The following is a 17,245-nucleotide window of genomic DNA, read 5'->3' as shown; positions in this document are numbered from 1 at the left end:
CCTTTAGTAGTGTCTTAATTTGGACACACAATACCAAGTTCATTTGATCATATTGATCTCTCAGTTATTCTTTCATTTCAACAATACTTTTTCTCAAATTCAGATTCTATCCTATTATGATATGAAATTCTTTTCTCTTTGAAATTCTATGATTTTATCATCTCAAATATTCAAAGGTATGTCAATCAAGCTAAGCTGAGTTATCTTGGTCAAGTCAAAGTAAGGCGATGTGATGGAATTACGAAGGACGACAGTGGACTGCAATGCGATTAGAATATCAGTGGCGTATACCGAAGTCAGTGTGTTTCTTTATTTCTCTCTCTATTTAACTATATCTCTTTCTTTTCTTTCTCTCTATCTTCTCTATTCTTCTTTCTCGCAATCAGTAAAAAGTAATTCTATTGAAGAATTGGTCAAAAACTATGGATGGAACAATGTTGCAGAGTAAAGCTCTCGTGGTAACTGTTTGGTATAAGGAATTGCAGTGTTATCGGAAATTTTGGGAAAAGTTGCATATACAAGATTGAGAAGTTGGTTAGAAAACCCTTAGTGCTTTCTTCTGCTGATTCCGAGGACGGAATCCCTATAAGGTGGGTAGATTATAATATCCCAAATTTTCAGATATTATTATTATAATTATTTGGAATTATTTATGTGATTTTTATGTGAATTTTTTGTGAATTATTTGATAAGTGGAATTGATGTTTGGGTATTTATATGCGATATTATTTGAGGATTTTAATTTTTATGTGCTCAAAATAAAATATAGGTAATTGTGATATTTTTCTGGTAATTTTTGGACTGTTAGATGATTTTATAATGATTTATGAATTATTAATTATTTTCTGAATAATTACAAAACTATTTTATAAAGCTGGGAATCGTCCAACCTCAACCGTTTTTGCATTTTTACAACCCGAAACTCTTCCGAAAACTCCTTCCTAACCTAATCTGGTAATTCCGGATATTTTCCGTGTTTTGACTTTTTCGATCCGGATTACGGTTTAACCCGTGCGCGGCCCGGCGCAATATTTTTGATACGATAGTTATTTCGGTAATCAATAAAACCCGTATTCTCGAGAGACGGGATATTTTTACGTTATTTTCGTATATAGTGTTTTATAAAAAGCTCGGTTTTGATAATTATCCAATTCTGGTATTGAATTGTATCGTTTTTATAGTTACTTAGCGGCTAAGCAACTAATTTAACGATCCAAAACGATCCAGAACGATCCAATATTCCATAAATATAAATAGTCTATTTCTTATTTCGTTTATTCCGTTTATTCATTTGCAACCAGTTAAAACACCGTAAATACAGAGAAAACCCTAGAAAACCGATACGTTCCCGAGAATCAAACACAAGAACGAAGGCGTTATCAAACTCCGATTCGGGCGTGCAGCATATCAAAACGAAACTCTCGAAATCTTCTTTCTGAATCAATCATCAGTTTCTGCCCAGAAATCATGGTAATTTTCTTATTTATTTATTTATATTCGAATTATTTAGTAATTAAATTATGAAAATTTGTTCTTGATGTTGTTGATGTGATTTGATGCTTCCATGTTGTAGAGCATGTTTTTCTGGTCAATTTGGTATATTATACGTCAAAAACTGAGTTCAATAACATATAGAAAAGGGGGTTTGATTCTCGAAAATAAAATTAGGGTTTTTGATATGAATGTTCTAAATTGAAAATTGGGTTTTTCTGGGTTAAGGGTTATTGCTTAAAATTGATTGCACAGAAGTATAGATCGTCAAAAGACGAATCGAATGGTACCACTGGTTTTAACAGACGATGTCGGGAAGGTGGCGATCGGAAAACAGGTCGAAACGGCGGCGGAATTTTCAGGCGACGATTCCGGTCGTTTCGTTGATGTGTTGATAATTTCGATTCCATATTCTGTTTCCTGGTATTGCAACGATAAAACGGCGTGATTTTGGTCCAGTTCTGGGCGATTTCTGAGTTCGTCGGAAAGCTTGGTGGCCGCCGTTAATGGCGGCCGGCCACCGGAGAAGGAAGATGAGGAAGTCGATGGCGAAATTACAATTTAGCCATCGTTCTTTCCTTATTTTCACAAAACAGCCCCTGGGTTTTACAAATTCTTAAAAATCAGATTGATGTTTTAAAATGCTTAAAAAACCATATTCCAGTTTTATTATTTTCAAAAGTGGTATTTTCTTTTCATATTAATTTCAGAAATTCTTTTTAATTATTTTTTAATTCCAAAAATTCATTATTTTAATTCTGAAAATTTATTTTAATTCAAAAATAAATCCAAATTATTTAGTTAATTAATTTTAGTTGATAATTAATTATTTAATTAGTCAACTAATTTAAATATTAATTGATTAATTAATTTAATTAGTTATTAATTAATTTTAATTGATTATTTAATTAGATTTAATTTAAAAAATTTCTGAAAAATAGTTTCGAGTTTTAAAATATTATTTTAAATTATTTTCCAAGCTCGATAATTCTTATAAAATTATTTTCGGGTGTTCGAGCCCTATTATTTGATTATTAAATGATTCGGAGACCGTTTTTAGTTTCGAAAATGTTCAAAAATTCCTAATAAATCAACCGTTCGTCCGTTTAATACAAAACGAACGCCTCTAGACTCATAAAAATATTCCGATTTTAATAAAAATACTTTCGAGACCCAAATTCTTTTGTTTCGAAAGGTCGCTTGTTTTACGAATCATTCTGAGTCGATTTTTGATCGATAAATCATATTTTGACCCGATTTTAGTTTTAAACGTACCGAGTCGACCCTTCTGACGAACTGAGTCATATGTGATATGAATTATGTGATACATGAGTTATGAGCTTATGTGCTATATGAATTATGTGTGTATGTGGATCAAGGGTCATGTGTTTGTCTATTATATTTATGTGTTGGCTATCGTATGGGTAGACGATAGGCTTTTGACGCGTAATACGTCGAGTGATTATCGTTTAGATAATTAAAGCTATATCTTTTAATTATAGATGTGGATCTCTCGAGTTGATCGGGACAAGACGTTGGATAAAGAATGAGATGGAATGGTATTGGGTATCTGGCTTCTAGCAATCGCAGGAGTAGCATATCAGTCAAGTGTTGAAAAGAAGGACGGTGATGTCTTGAGACAGAATGTCAGAATAGATACGTGTTTGCGAGTGTGCTAACTGCTAAAAACCCTAAGGCAAGTACCCTGACTTCACTTATTGTTCAAGTGACGTTTATTTCGAATCATATTATGCAAGTATCCCTATCATCACTTATTGTTCAAGTGATATTTATTTTGAATCGTATCATGCAAGTATTGCTTTCCCTATTCTCAGTTTAGAATCGATAAATGTTTTACATATCGCTGAATTAAATAATTCTGTTTATGCTAGTATTCTTCCGCTATTCTATGTTCGGAATAGCTAAGTGATTTTACTTATCCAATTATCTGATTTATAAATGTTGTGGATTTTGAGAAAGATGACGTTGTTTAGGTTTTCTGCCCAAGTGAATGGGCGAATAAAAGTTTTATAAGGGTGTCGAGTATTATGACCCCTTTCAATAAAATGTTTTTAAGATTGGATGGTTGAGGCTGTGGCGGCGGTCCAGCGGAGATTTAGGTATTATACAGGATATAATACTATTAGGCCGATATGTGCCTTGGGTACCCCTTTGTTTAGTTGGATATGCTTCGGCATACCGGTGTTGCTCTGTGGCTGATCACCGGCGGCAACACACCGTCGTTTGAGGATTCCAATCTAAATTATTATATTGCTTTTGGCATCTTACAAGGAATGATTTACTAAGTATTTTATTTTCGGATAAAAGATTAAATGTGGTTTTGATTCAGTTTCTTATTTTGAGAATACTTAGTTTGTTGTTAAATATCAAAGGTGGTATTAGTACAGATGATTGGTGTTGACTTAAGTATGGGATGTTGTGAGCATCAAAGTTCGTAGTGATATCTAATTTGATATGACAGCAAAATAAGTATTAGTTTGAAGAGTTCGGTTTTGAATAAAGTTTATGATTCAATCCATAATCATTGTTTCATGTTATTGTGGTTTACGATATTTCCGTAAACGCTGTTTTACGAGTTTTATTCTCGTCAAGATTCAAAGTATTGCTGAAGCATTTCGCTCAAAAATATCAATTGGTTTTGAATACAATTAAGGAATCAATTCTGGGATTCCTCAACTAAAGTTTTATGATTCAGCAATTATGATTTTAAATGTTCTGCTCTAATGCAGATGTCGGTTTTATATCAAAATGACCCTATATATATGTCATAATGATCTTGTTGAGCATTTCTTTCGCTCATACTTGCCTGTTTTCAAATTTAACCTCCAGTGAGGATTAGCTTGCACTGTTTAGCTGCGTAATTCGAGGAAGCAAAGAAGAAGCTTTTGGAAGGTGGTTGGTCCAGAGTTGCGGACTAGTGTAAGTTTTATTGTGTAAAGTTGTTTATATTATATTATATTATAGTTTTGTATTTTATTTGGGCCTAGTATACTTCATTTCGAAGTTATACTAGTGAGTTTAGTTTTGAGTTAGAATTTATTGAAAAGGGTTTTAAAAGAAAGTGAAAAATTTATTGATGGAATTTGGATTTCTTGTTTCTAGCACTGTAACCTTAAAGATCTTGGATTTGTTTGGGGTCATTTATGCTAAATATCTTCCGCTGGCATTTGTTTATTGATTAAACAGGTTCATTTGGATTGAGGTTTTATAGTGACGACCAAATCCTCTGACCCCGGATTTGGGGGCGTTACAAAGTTTACGTCATTTAAATTAAAGTTTTGACCATAAATATAAGCAAGACTGGATCTTCTTGTTAAATAATCTGAACCCTGCCTTGCATTTGTAAATTTATAAGTAGATTACTATGGCTTGTGGCAGTGTTAGTAAGAATGCCTGCTTTATGTTCTATTAAAATGATATCCCAGACACAGGTGAAGTGTGCAACTAGTTTGAAATTTTTATAGCAGGGTTTTGAAAGAACTGTTAAGGTGCTTATTTCAGTTCCTGCAAAAATATATTTGTCTATTTTTATTTTAAAAATTGATATAAATTAAATAAAATTATTATTTATTTATTTATTTTAATAATCGGATCGGTTCGGTTTTTTCCGGTTCGGTTTTGACTATAACCGGAACCGAACAATCGATTTCGGTTTTTAATATTTCGGTTTCGGATTCGGATATTTTTAGACGGTTCGGTATTCATCGGATTTTAGCGGTTTCGATTTCGATTTCGGATATATTCGGTTTTTTCTCAGCCATACAAATAGCCCTAGTCGATAAGTAAAGACTATGTATTCAAATTCAACACATATAATAAACACGGTAATCATTTAAGTAACTGATTACATCATAATCATAGGCATAGCACCTGTTGCAACCAAATTATTGAACAGACTAACAGTGTACTTGTTTCATTTAAGCAACAGAAGGAATCCATTCTTGCTCTGCCCACCTTTAGAGTACAACTTCTCATAATGCCCATGTCTGTGTATAATTTCTCAAAATACCCATGTTTCTTAATCTCTCTCCGCCAACTCATCAGGCCATATTACTTTTTAGCTTTGTCATCTTAAAACAGTACCCAAGCATGTGAGCATGTCAAAACAACGGATATAACTTTTACATTTAATATATTCGTTATATTAGTATCATCATATTTTATAATATATATTGTATATTAAATATAATATTTAATTATTTAAAATTTAAACTAAATATGTCACGTATTTAAATTAAAAACATAAAAATAAATAATAAATCATTAATATATATTAAAATTACTTTAGAACTTATTTTAATATATATTTAATAAATTATATATATTTATTATTAAAACAATTTGCAGTGACTTGTCAAATCCAACTTTTCAGTGATTTGTTAAATCAAACTTTTTCAGTGATTTGTTAAATCAAACTTTTCAGTTAAATTTCTCTATAAATAACTTCTTGAAACTGCAAATCAAAGTATGCTCATCAGGTACATTTTTAAGTTTTTGTAGTTATGAGTTTCATGTTTCTTATCATTTATTACTAATACTTGTTTTCTTTATAACAGATGGATCATACTACTCTTCTTAACGAAATTGCAAGATCAAATGCAATATATAATTTAAGTGGTGCTGATGATGATCAAAATTATCATTATGAGCCGGAAGTGAATGAATCTGAAGGCGGTGAAACAGACAATGACGAACAAGATGACTCAGATCATAGCACCGACAATGATGATGAACATATTCCAACTGCTCCTTGGTTCAGAACTGAAGAGATCAATGATAATTTAGGTAATTGTTCAAATGTTAACTCACTTGATGATGAATTATTTGAAGGTCAATGTTTTACAGATAAGCAAGCTGCTGTAAGTGCTATAAAAGAAAATCACATAAAAAGTTCTAGAAATTACCATGTTACTAAAAGTGATACAACGCGATATGAAGCCAAATGTGTTGTGGAAGATTGTCCGTGGAGGATTCGAGTCATGAAATCAAAGCGATCTGGTTTATTCGTGACCACAAAATTGCCTACTAAACATAATTGCTTTTTTAGAACACTTCAAAGAGATCACCAACAACTTTCATCTAGGATGATTGCAAATGTAATAAAACAACAAGTAAGTATAATTATAAGTTCATTATATTTTTATTTGTGTTCACTTTATATTATGTTATTGATTATTTTTTCATCTTTTTGTTAATTAGATTACAGAAAGTCCATATCTAAAGGTGAATATCATTCAGAGTCAAATTACAGCAATGTATAACTATCATGTTAGTTATAAAAAGGCGTGGATGGGAAAGCAAAAGGCAATATCAGATATTTATGGTGATTGGATGACTTCTTATTCTAAACTTCCAACATTTCTTAGTGCTTTGATGCATTTTAATCCAGGTACAATTGCATTCATTGATGCTGATATTAACAATGATGAACCCAAGACATCTGTTTGTAAACGTGTTTGGTGGGCATTCAAGCCAATGATTGACGGATGGCAACATGCTCGGCCTGTTATCAGTATTGATGGTACCTTTTTGAAAGGAAAATATAATGGGAAGTTATTGGTTGCAATGGGATCTGATTCAAATAATCAACAATATCCCATTGCCTACGGATTAGTTCATGAAGAAACAACTGTTGATTGGTCTTGGTTTTTGTATCACCTTCGAAGATACGTCTGTCAAAATAGAAGGGGTGTATGTATTATTTCCGACAGACATGCTGGAATTATTGAAGCCATGAAAAGGGAAGAAAGTGGCTTTACTGGTGAGTGGGGTATACATCGATTTTGTTTGTTGCATGTACGTAGCAATTTTTGTTCAGCTTTTCCAGGTGCACATTTGAAGATGTTATGTTGGGTAGCTGGAAATACTTCTCAATTACGAAAATTTGAGGCAGCAATGGAACAAATCAAGGAGCTTAATCCTGATGCAGAAAGATGGTTGCGTAAGATTCCATTAGAGATGTGGACTATGTCTCATGATGGAGGTTGTCGTTATGGCCAAGCAACAACAAACATGATTGAAAGTTTCAACGGGCTCTTACGTTCTGCTCGATTTCTACCGGTCACAGCAATGGTAGAGTATATATATTATCGATCTGTGAAATTAGTTGCACAACGACGAACTCAGACTTTAGAGGACCTTCAAAATGGTCAAACTTATTGCAAAAAATCAAGGGAATTATTTGAAATTATTGAGCAAAAAGCATCGGCACATAGGGTGATTTCTTACAATCAACAAAGAGGAGTCTTTGAAGTTATTACTGCTCAATATAGAACTAAAAATGGATCTTGGAAAGGTGGTAACAGGCATAATGTGGATGTATCTAGGGGCTTTTGTTCTTGTGGAAAATGTAGCAGATATCATTTTCCATGTTCACATATTGTGGCAGGATGTTTGGCATGCAACCTAAATTGGCAGCACTATATTGAACCTTATCACAATTTATCAACACTATGTGATATGTGGAAATACGAGTTTAACCCAATCCCTAATCAAGCATATTGGACATTTCCACTAGCAAATAATTGGGAGATGTATGGGTTTCTCATTGCTGATGAAGGTATGAGGAGGGTAAAAAAAAAGCGTGGTCAAAGGGGTCAAAGCTCGCGTATTCGAACTGAAATGGACAATCCTCGAAAAGTGATAGTTTGTGGACGATGCGGACAAGAAGGACATACAAGACGTAATTCACGATGTCCTCAATATGATCATTAGTATTTAATAATTGAGTGTTTGTGTAATATATTTTCTTTTAAGTTTATGTGAAGTATTTTCATTTTAATATTTAAGTTAATTTATATTATGTTTTAATTTAAATACATTTAGTGACATATTTAGTTTAAATTTTAAATAATTAAATATTACATTTAATATACAATATATATTATAAAATATGATGATACTAATATAAGGAATATATTAAATATAAAAGTTATATACAGTTGTTTTGACATGCTCACATGCTTGGAGTACTATTTAACATAAAATAAAGATGACAAAGCTAAAAAGTAATATGGCCTGATGAGTTGGCGGAGAGAGATTAAGAAACATGGGTATTTTGAGAAATTATACACAAACATGGGTATTATGAGAGGTTGTACTTTAAAGGTGGGCAGAGCAAGAATGGATTCCAACAGAAGTGGAGGGGAAATGAACAATGACTATAAAATCGATTTATTCATCTCTTAGGTGTACTCCCTTCTGTTCCAAACACGATCTACAACTCTACTTGTCTCTCATCCAGTGCATTCCTGCAACACAAAATCCATCTTTTAAAAAAACAAGTTCAAATATATGATATTATCTCTAATTGATAAAAATAATACAAACTCAAACAAGTTCTTACTGTTCCCATACAAATTAATTACATCAAACATCATATTTCTCTGCAGGTGAATGCTATTGAGCTACTTGTGTTTTCTCCAATAATGATAAACTTTTACTGGTTCACAACATACAGGCGTGATACCTTGTTATCCTCATCCATATTTTGATCCTCCCAAATTTTACAACTTTAGTTTGAATCCCCTGAAAAGGAAATCATCCCTGCAAAAGATAAGGTCAAAACTTGTTTAATCTAACAAAAAGAAATTTATTCTAGAATGAATTATACTCATCATACACAGTCAAGCAACTAATATCTCAAATCAGGAAGCAAAACGACAATAAGAAAAGAGCATACATCGTGGTTAATAGTTTATGAACACTGATTACTCAATTTATGATGATAGAAGATACATTGTACACACCAATATTATAAGATATTGGTTCGACAAGAGACTCTAAATACCAAATTAATAAAACATTTTACGGTAGCTTCTCTTCTTACTGAGACATTATTACATCCAAAATTTGGATGTAGGAAACAACTTAAACTGTGGTTGGAGTTCTGAAAGTTCTCACAACATTATTATCTAATTCTGACTTGTAAGTTAGAGCTGAATCCACTTGTGGACCAAAGAAATATGATATTTAAGTATTACACAAAATTCAACAGTAAGCGGATCGTGATTCAAAATTTCAGATAAAGGTAAGCAACACAAAAGACATTTATTACTTCCTTAACTCTTTAGAGACCTTAATGCTCAAAGTAAAATGCAGCATACAAACATGTGAACTTTGTACCAATACAGAAGAGGCAGTCATATCACTTGATAATTCACCATACAATGTAAATGATTATTCCATTTAAGTGTACAGTTTTGAGGTAACACAAAGTTAGTGAACCTTGAAATATTTTGTTTCAAGCTCCATGACAGGACACAGAGGTCATATAGCCTAGAAAAGATGATAAACTACACAAGCCTCTGTTTACATGAAAAAGTAAGAAAGCAAATCACATATATACAAAATTAGGGAAAATGGAACCTAAAATGAGCTGCGGAAAAAACCATAATAGTGAACAACTAAACCTGTGCAGAACTAAAAATTACAACTACAGACCATACAAACAACTGAATATTATATACCTTCTTTTTTGATGTTTGTCTGTTGCATGTTTTCTGATGGCTTCTGCGGCTGATTGTCCTCCTTGAGCTGAACGAGACTCTGAGTGTACACATGTGAATCAAACTCATTTGGAATTCCCCAAATCCTGACATTCTTAGCCGTTTTTCTTCTCAAGGTCATACCACAAAAGTTTTGAGCCATCCACCTCTAAGACTACACTCTGGCCACTCCTGGTATAATAAACAGGTCTAACAAAGCTTTCATATCCAAGTGTACCGCGTTTCTCCTCTGCGGTGAGTGCTTTAGACCAAGAATTTTCAGCTGCAGAATCAGTCCTCATCACCCACACATCAGTACGACCCTTAGGGTACATATCAAGAATACCAACGGTTCCTCCATCAGAAACCACAATCCTGGTATTAAAATTGACAAAAGGCCCATCTTTAACAGGACAATGAACCACTTTAAACTGTTCAAGTCCAAGATCAAAACCAACAAGGATATCAGATCCATGTATGATTATCGATTGCCAACCAATGCAATGCTCCATTTGCAAACATTCCCCAATGTCCAAAGAAACGAGTGTTGTTATCAGGAACATCCCGAATCTGTTTCCAAGAACTAGTTTTAAGGCTATAGACAATGGCCATTTTGCCACGGAACTGAAGATGACACTCAGCAACAACCTTGTAATCATCATTTAAATGGTCATATCCAAACCCGGAAAGAGAAGTCCCAGTCATATGAAAAGAACGCGGAAACTCAGTAGGAGCACTAGGTACTTTTCTCGACTTTCTGGTAGATGGGTTAAATATGTAAAAGTCATTCATCTTATTATTAGAAACGCAAATTAGCAGCAACAACAAATGAGCACCGGAGATACAAGTCTTGAGTGGATCAAACATCTCAACAGCAACAACCTCGTCGAAATCAGAATCAGACCTAAAATCCTCGGCTAAGTAAAACTTTCCATCTTGGTTAAAAATGAGACCAGCATTTTTAAGATGTTTTTTAATGAAAGGAGTAGTATCGATGAGAGAGCACCATCCTTTCGACACGGATCTAAAACGAAGAAGATGCTTGACTGGAACACGACAAAGTATCTCATCCAACATTTCGCTAGGAAGTGCCATATCTTGTAAAAATGTAATGTAGCTAGGGTTTAGTAGCAGTAAAGAGTGAGCAAATGCAAAGCTAAGCTAGTTACAAAAATAATTACTAAAAATGTAGTGTGTGTAAACTGAGACATTAATCACATTTCACAAGTGAATAATAACAAGGTAGTAAGAGGAGAAAGGAAGTTGATGAATTTACCTGTATGTATCCAAGCTGCTGTCAGCTGAATTTCTGTTTTAATTGAGTTGTGCCCTTATTTATCCAAAATATTTTAAAAAAACCTTTTCCAAAATTATTCCTGACATTCATATTAACACATTAAGGGTCCATTTTTTTTATGAAGGAATATCCAATGATATGTTGATAACTCATAATTAAGGAACTCTAGCATTCACTTATTTACCACTATCAGATACATGTGCTTACTTGTGTTAAGATAGAGAGAAAAATAAGAAAGTGGATCCTTAATTTTTTTATTTTAAAATGTGAATGATACTTAGAACTTGAAAATGTTCTTTATTTTATTGTTGCGAGGTTTAATAAAAATCTTTTACAATTACATAAAATAAAAGTGATTTTCATTTGAAATCCAAATATACATAAAAAAATTGTTGAAAATGTTACTGAAACTTATGTTCAATTTTGTCAATTATCTCATCTCTCAGTTATAGCTGATATCTCAACCATAAATATAAAATGTGCTAGTTGAAAGAGTATGAAAAAGAAAATCCACCTAAATAAATATAGTATATCAATATAAAAATAGAATAAGTTTTGTTTTGGTAACAAAATATTAGTCTTTTAGTTATTTATTCATGCAATTAAAAACTGTGATATGTTGTGATATGTTAATTATTTAGAAGATCAAAACCGTTATACAAAAATCAGGTTATGAATTACAATTACTATACTTGTAATATTTCCTAATACAATTTTACTCTTTGTGATCCTATACAAACACATCTACAACTAGTAGTATTATTTACTTAACCAGTAGTATTATTTACTTGATTATATGGTTAATGTTATGGCTTTGGTGGCAACTAAACTAGTATTTTTCTACATTTTTGTTTCTTCTTTGATTGTGGGAGAATCAGTAGTACTTCCGCCAAATGTCACGGTTCCCGCACTTTTAGTGTTTGGAGACTCCATTGTTGATAGCGGCAACAACAATCATCTTCCATTGACGTTCGGAAAGTGCAATTTTCATCCTTATGGCCTAGATTTTGATGGTGGGGTGGCAACAGGAAGGTTTACTAATTCTAAAACACCTGCTGACCTTTTAGGTAGTTTAGTTATATGCATGCACAAAGAGTTTGTGTCAAATAATGTCATGACTAATCTCTGTTAATCTTCCAAGCCTAACAATTTTTTCATTGTTTCAGTTAAAGAATTAGGAATTAAGGACCTCTTACCAGCATACTTGGACCCTAATCTACAAAGTAAAGATCTTCCAACGGGTGTAACTTTTGCTTCAGGGGGCACTGGTTATGATACACAAACATCTACATTAGCGGTAATTCTACATAAGATTCTCTAATATTTCAATCTGTCAACTAAATCGCTAGCTAATTAGGAAAATTAATATTGCAGGAAGTTATACCATTGGAAAAGCAGTTAAAAATGTTCCAAGAGTACCTTGAAAAGCTCAAAAGTATTGTTGGGGAAAAGAAAACAAGCTACATTCTAGCCAATAGTGTGTTCTTACTGGTAGCTGTCAGCAATGATCTTGCCAATACTTATTTCTCTTTTGGATTTAGAAGATTTCAGTATGATGTTCCTTCATATGCTGATTTTTTGGTGTCCAAATGCTCTGAAATCATAAAGGTTATATACGGTCATTCTTTTTTTTTTTCTTATAATCAAATAAAAAAAATTCTTAAAATATTGGTGCTTGACAGGAATTGTATGACCTCGGAGCGCGACGATTGGCAGTTTTTGGTGCCCCTCCCATTGGATGTTTGCCGATCCAAAGGACTTTAGCTGGAGGATTGCAGAGAACATGTGTAGATAAATACAATGATGCAGCAAAACTTTACAACACCAAGCTTTCATCAAAACTTGATTCTCTCGCCAAAAATCTTTCCCGATCTAATGTGGTCTACATTGATATCTACAATCCTCTGTTTGACATAATCCAGAACCCCCAAGCATATGGTAATTATGGTTTTGTTGCAGCATCAGTGGGTTATCTTTTTTTTATCAGTAGGATTATATATATATATATATATCACAAGTAGTCCATAATTTGATGTTTTGGATGATTTTTTGATCAGGATTTGATACCGTGGATAAAGGTTGCTGTGGCACAGGAGATATCGAGACACTGTTTCTATGCAACAAATTTAGTAAAACATGTCCAGAACATGCTAAGTTTCTGTTTTGGGATAGTATTCATCCCACCGAAGCAGGATATAAAATCCTTGTCAATCGTGTTGTACAAGAAAACATCCATAAGTTACTAATCGATCCTATATATGGAAAATGAATGATCCTATGGTAATAGTGTTCGCGTCCAGCCTAGTTGGTACATGTTCGTAAATTCAGAGTTTTCTACTGTCTGGGCAAATTTTTAAATGTCTATGGTTGTTTGTTTCTTATGTTTGCACAAGTCTAGGTACAGTAGATTGTTTAAGTTGTAATAGAATTTTAATTGTACTGATTGGCGGTGCCAACTGAGTGTTTCTAATCAACTGCTCTCCTTTTTACATGCCGAACAACATCCCGCCTTCCCCCAAATCATTTCGAAATCAAACAAATTAACTATAAAGTTCATTTTGACAAGTAATACGAAACTAACACTAAAGACGCCTTATATCTTGTCCTCACCTTGGGGGTTTCATTCATATGTTAAAACAGATTCGATTAATCAAGGAACAGATTATGTAGCTTATCTACCCATCATTAATATTATTTCATTTTTCACTTAATTCCTAACGGTACCAATGTTTTTGGAAACAAGCATTAAATCTAAAAGAATTTGAAGCTCGAAACAGGGATTCAAATCCTTGATGCTTTGCCCTCTGCTGCATACTATCATAGTCAAACTCACTTCCAAATGAATATGTCAAGTAGAGCAGTGGTGACACATTAGTTTTGCAAGAGGAAACTACTTATAGTTAATAGTAAATGCAGGCCATGCAAGCGGAAATGTTATATTTGGAATCAACAGCATTACATCAACCAGAAAATTCAAAGTAATTGCAAACTAGGGCTAGGCTAGGTGTAGTAGGATTAGTTTAGGGTAAAATATCTGCAGCAACAAGAATGTTGATGAAAATAAAGCATCGCTCCTCTTTGAAAATCAACTTGATTAGTACTATTTCTTTATATTTTTGCTTTTTAAACAGCCAAGGCCTCTTTCATCTCCCGGATAATATAACAATTCCAGCTATTTTCAGCTTCGGGGACTCCATCATGGACCAAGGCAACAATAACTATCTCATTTCGCCAGCAAAATGCAACTATCTCCCATATGGCAAGGATTTCCAGGATGGATTTGCGCCGACAGGAAGGTTTACCAATGGAAAGACTCCACTGGATATTATAGGTAAGGTACCTACCCTCTTGATCAATTGTTATGTGGCTTTCCTCGGTTAACAGTTCAGATTTCTTTTTACGTGGGCAGCTGGGGATTTAGGAATCAAAGATACAGTTCCTGCATATCTAAATCCAAAAAACACAGACACAGATCTTCTCACTGGTGTAAGCTTTGACTCGGGAGCTTCTGGATATGACCCTTGCACATCTTCTTTACTGGTATTTATGTTCTATTCTTCTGTATATTTATTAGAAGCACTACTATATAGGTAGTCTACTATATTGTACTTGGTTATAAATTTTAAATGTGAATCCTGAAAATGATAATCTATCAAAAAGTGATACCAATGTCATACCAACTGAGAATGTTTGAAGAGTACATCAGCAAATTACAAGTGATAGCCGGAAAAGAAAGAACAAGCTATGTATTGGGAAACAGCATGTTTTTAGTAGTAGCCGGCACAGTTGATTTCGCAACATCCTATTATCTCAGTGGTGTGAGGAAGTCAGAGTATGATGTTCCCTCTTATGCTGATCTTCTAGTAGGCTATGCATCTACTTTTATACAGGTAAAACCCTAATTACTCTTCCCATGTCACTGTCAATAGACATCACCCTTTTAACATCCGTTGCACTTGCAACCGAAGCTTATAACTCTTATTTTTTGTGCTAGTATGGTTCATCCCCAATTAATTACAAGAAGCACCCTGTTTTTTTCTTAAACTAGTATCATATCCCAGTGTATTACCAAGATTAGCATCTGCATTTTAATGATAGCAAATATACAAACTTGGAGCGCGGAAAATCGGTGTTTTTGGTATGCCGCCTCTTGGATGTGTTCCATATATGAGAAAATTGGGTGGGAGAAATTCTAAAAGCTGTGCAGAGGATCAAAATGAAGCTGCATTAATATACAATGCCAAGCTCATGAAAATGCTCAACTCTTCCATACCCAATCTTCCTTTATCCAAAGTGGTCTACTTGGACATTTACAAGGCAATGCTTGATATAATCCATCATCCTCATAGCTATGGTATTTACTCTCACTGTTAACAATTTACAAAGCAAAGTCAGAAGAATTTTGAGGCATCTTACAATACAAATGTAATTGTTGATCAGGAATGGAGGTGGTTGACAAAAGCTGTTGCTCTATTGGATTACAAGCAGCAGCTTCAGTTGGAGGGGAGACATGCTTAGATAGTTCTAGGTACTTGTTTTGGGACAACATCCATCCCACCCAAAAAGGATATACACTCCTTGTTGATCAAATCCTTCCTCTTCATTTCAACAATTTCTTTTGATGCCTTTATACAATATCCCCAACTGTCACCCAGAGTAGTAGAAAATTTGTTAAGAATGATGCTTAGTTATTCCGAGCATCTCCGAAAGACTGATATATAATATTCATCTTAGTGACTTAATGTGTGTTCTTCAACGATGTTCTTTATATTTACTCAGACTGGAGACAAAGATATATTCATCTAAACTTGTTAAACCACTAGTCAAAATGCCTCATTTGCCACAATTTGGGCTGAAAACGGTGCAAGACAGCTAATAGAATTCACTTGTTGTAAGTTATGCTATTTAGGTTACTTTAATTTAAACTATGAAAAATAGGCTTCACGCCCAAAATATTAGTGTAATATTTAATAAGAGAATTTTGGTTAAAAAAACTAATAAACTTGTTGATTTACATTTACAATTAATAAAACAACAAAGTTTATTAAATTACGAAAGCTTGCCATTGGGACTATACGTTATATTGAAAGACTATACTAATAAACTTGTTGACTTATATTTACAATTAATAAACCAACAAAGTTTATTAAATAATGAAAACTTGCCATCCGGACGAAAAAAGACCTCAAATGTCACTTTTTTTATTCAAATGACCCTCAATGTAACTTTACTAAAATATGACCCCAAATATCACTCCAAAACGGAGTTTCGGGTGAAATTTTTGTTATTAATAAAAAACGCGATTTCGTGTTTTGTTTTCAATTTTTTCTTCCAAAAAAATTGAAACCCAACTTCGATTCATGTTTATGGGGGCAAAACGCAATCTCAGGATGAGTTTTTCATATTAACTCATTTTGGATCTGCGTTTTGGTTTTTTTTTTTTGCCCGATAAAAACTCGGTTATAAACTGCGTTTTTACAAAAAACTCGGTTTGAAACGCCGTTTTTATATCCATAAACTAAAGATGAGACTGCGTTTTTGACCGAAACAATTTCTGAAATTGCATTTTCATCAAAAACACAGTTTGAAACCACGTTTATAGACAAAAACACAAAACGAAACTGCGTTTTTCTTTTATTTAAAAAAAATTGTTATAGAAAAACTCAACACGAAACTGCGTTTTTCGCTTATTTTCAAAAACTTCAACCGAAACTCCGTTTTGAATTGACATTTAGGGCCAAAAATTTTAAAAGTGATATTGAGGGTCATTTGACTCAAAAAAGTGACATTTGGAGCCAACACCATACATTATATTGAAAGATTATACTTTATTTACCCGGAGTGATGTTTTAGAAAAATAACTCTACATAAAAATTTCATATACTGTATTAACAATGCTCGACAGAATTTATTATTGGTGCTAAACATGGATGGAAAAATCCAAATATAC

The 17,245-nt window shown here is 33.3% G+C and overlaps 2 protein-coding genes across 2 annotated transcripts; both read left to right on the top strand.

Annotated features, from left to right (window-relative positions):
* The first annotated feature begins 1,774 nt into the window (after positions 1–1,774).
* Positions 1,775–13,564, top strand: LOC141685872 (GDSL esterase/lipase EXL3-like). Its single transcript, XM_074490950.1, has 7 exons — positions 1,775–1,914; positions 3,784–3,884; positions 12,174–12,362; positions 12,462–12,592; positions 12,670–12,903; positions 12,978–13,233; positions 13,353–13,564. Exons 1-7 carry the CDS (start codon positions 1,775–1,777, stop codon positions 13,562–13,564), a joined length of 1,263 nt encoding a protein of 420 aa, XP_074347051.1.
* Positions 13,565–14,313: 749 nt separating this feature from the next.
* LOC141685871 (GDSL esterase/lipase At5g42170-like) lies at positions 14,314–15,944 on the top strand. Its single transcript, XM_074490949.1, has 5 exons — positions 14,314–14,626; positions 14,705–14,834; positions 14,951–15,185; positions 15,394–15,649; positions 15,736–15,944. Exons 1-5 carry the CDS (start codon positions 14,344–14,346, stop codon positions 15,915–15,917), a joined length of 1,086 nt encoding a protein of 361 aa, XP_074347050.1. The 5' UTR covers positions 14,314–14,343; the 3' UTR covers positions 15,918–15,944.
* The last annotated feature ends 1,301 nt before the right edge of the window (positions 15,945–17,245 follow it).

The sequence above is a fragment of the Apium graveolens genome, chromosome 9 (assembly GCF_009905375.1).
Source record: "Apium graveolens cultivar Ventura chromosome 9, ASM990537v1, whole genome shotgun sequence".
In the NCBI taxonomy this organism is placed as follows: domain Eukaryota; kingdom Viridiplantae; phylum Streptophyta; class Magnoliopsida; order Apiales; family Apiaceae; genus Apium; species Apium graveolens.
This window is presented reverse-complemented; position numbering and strand designations above follow the sequence as displayed.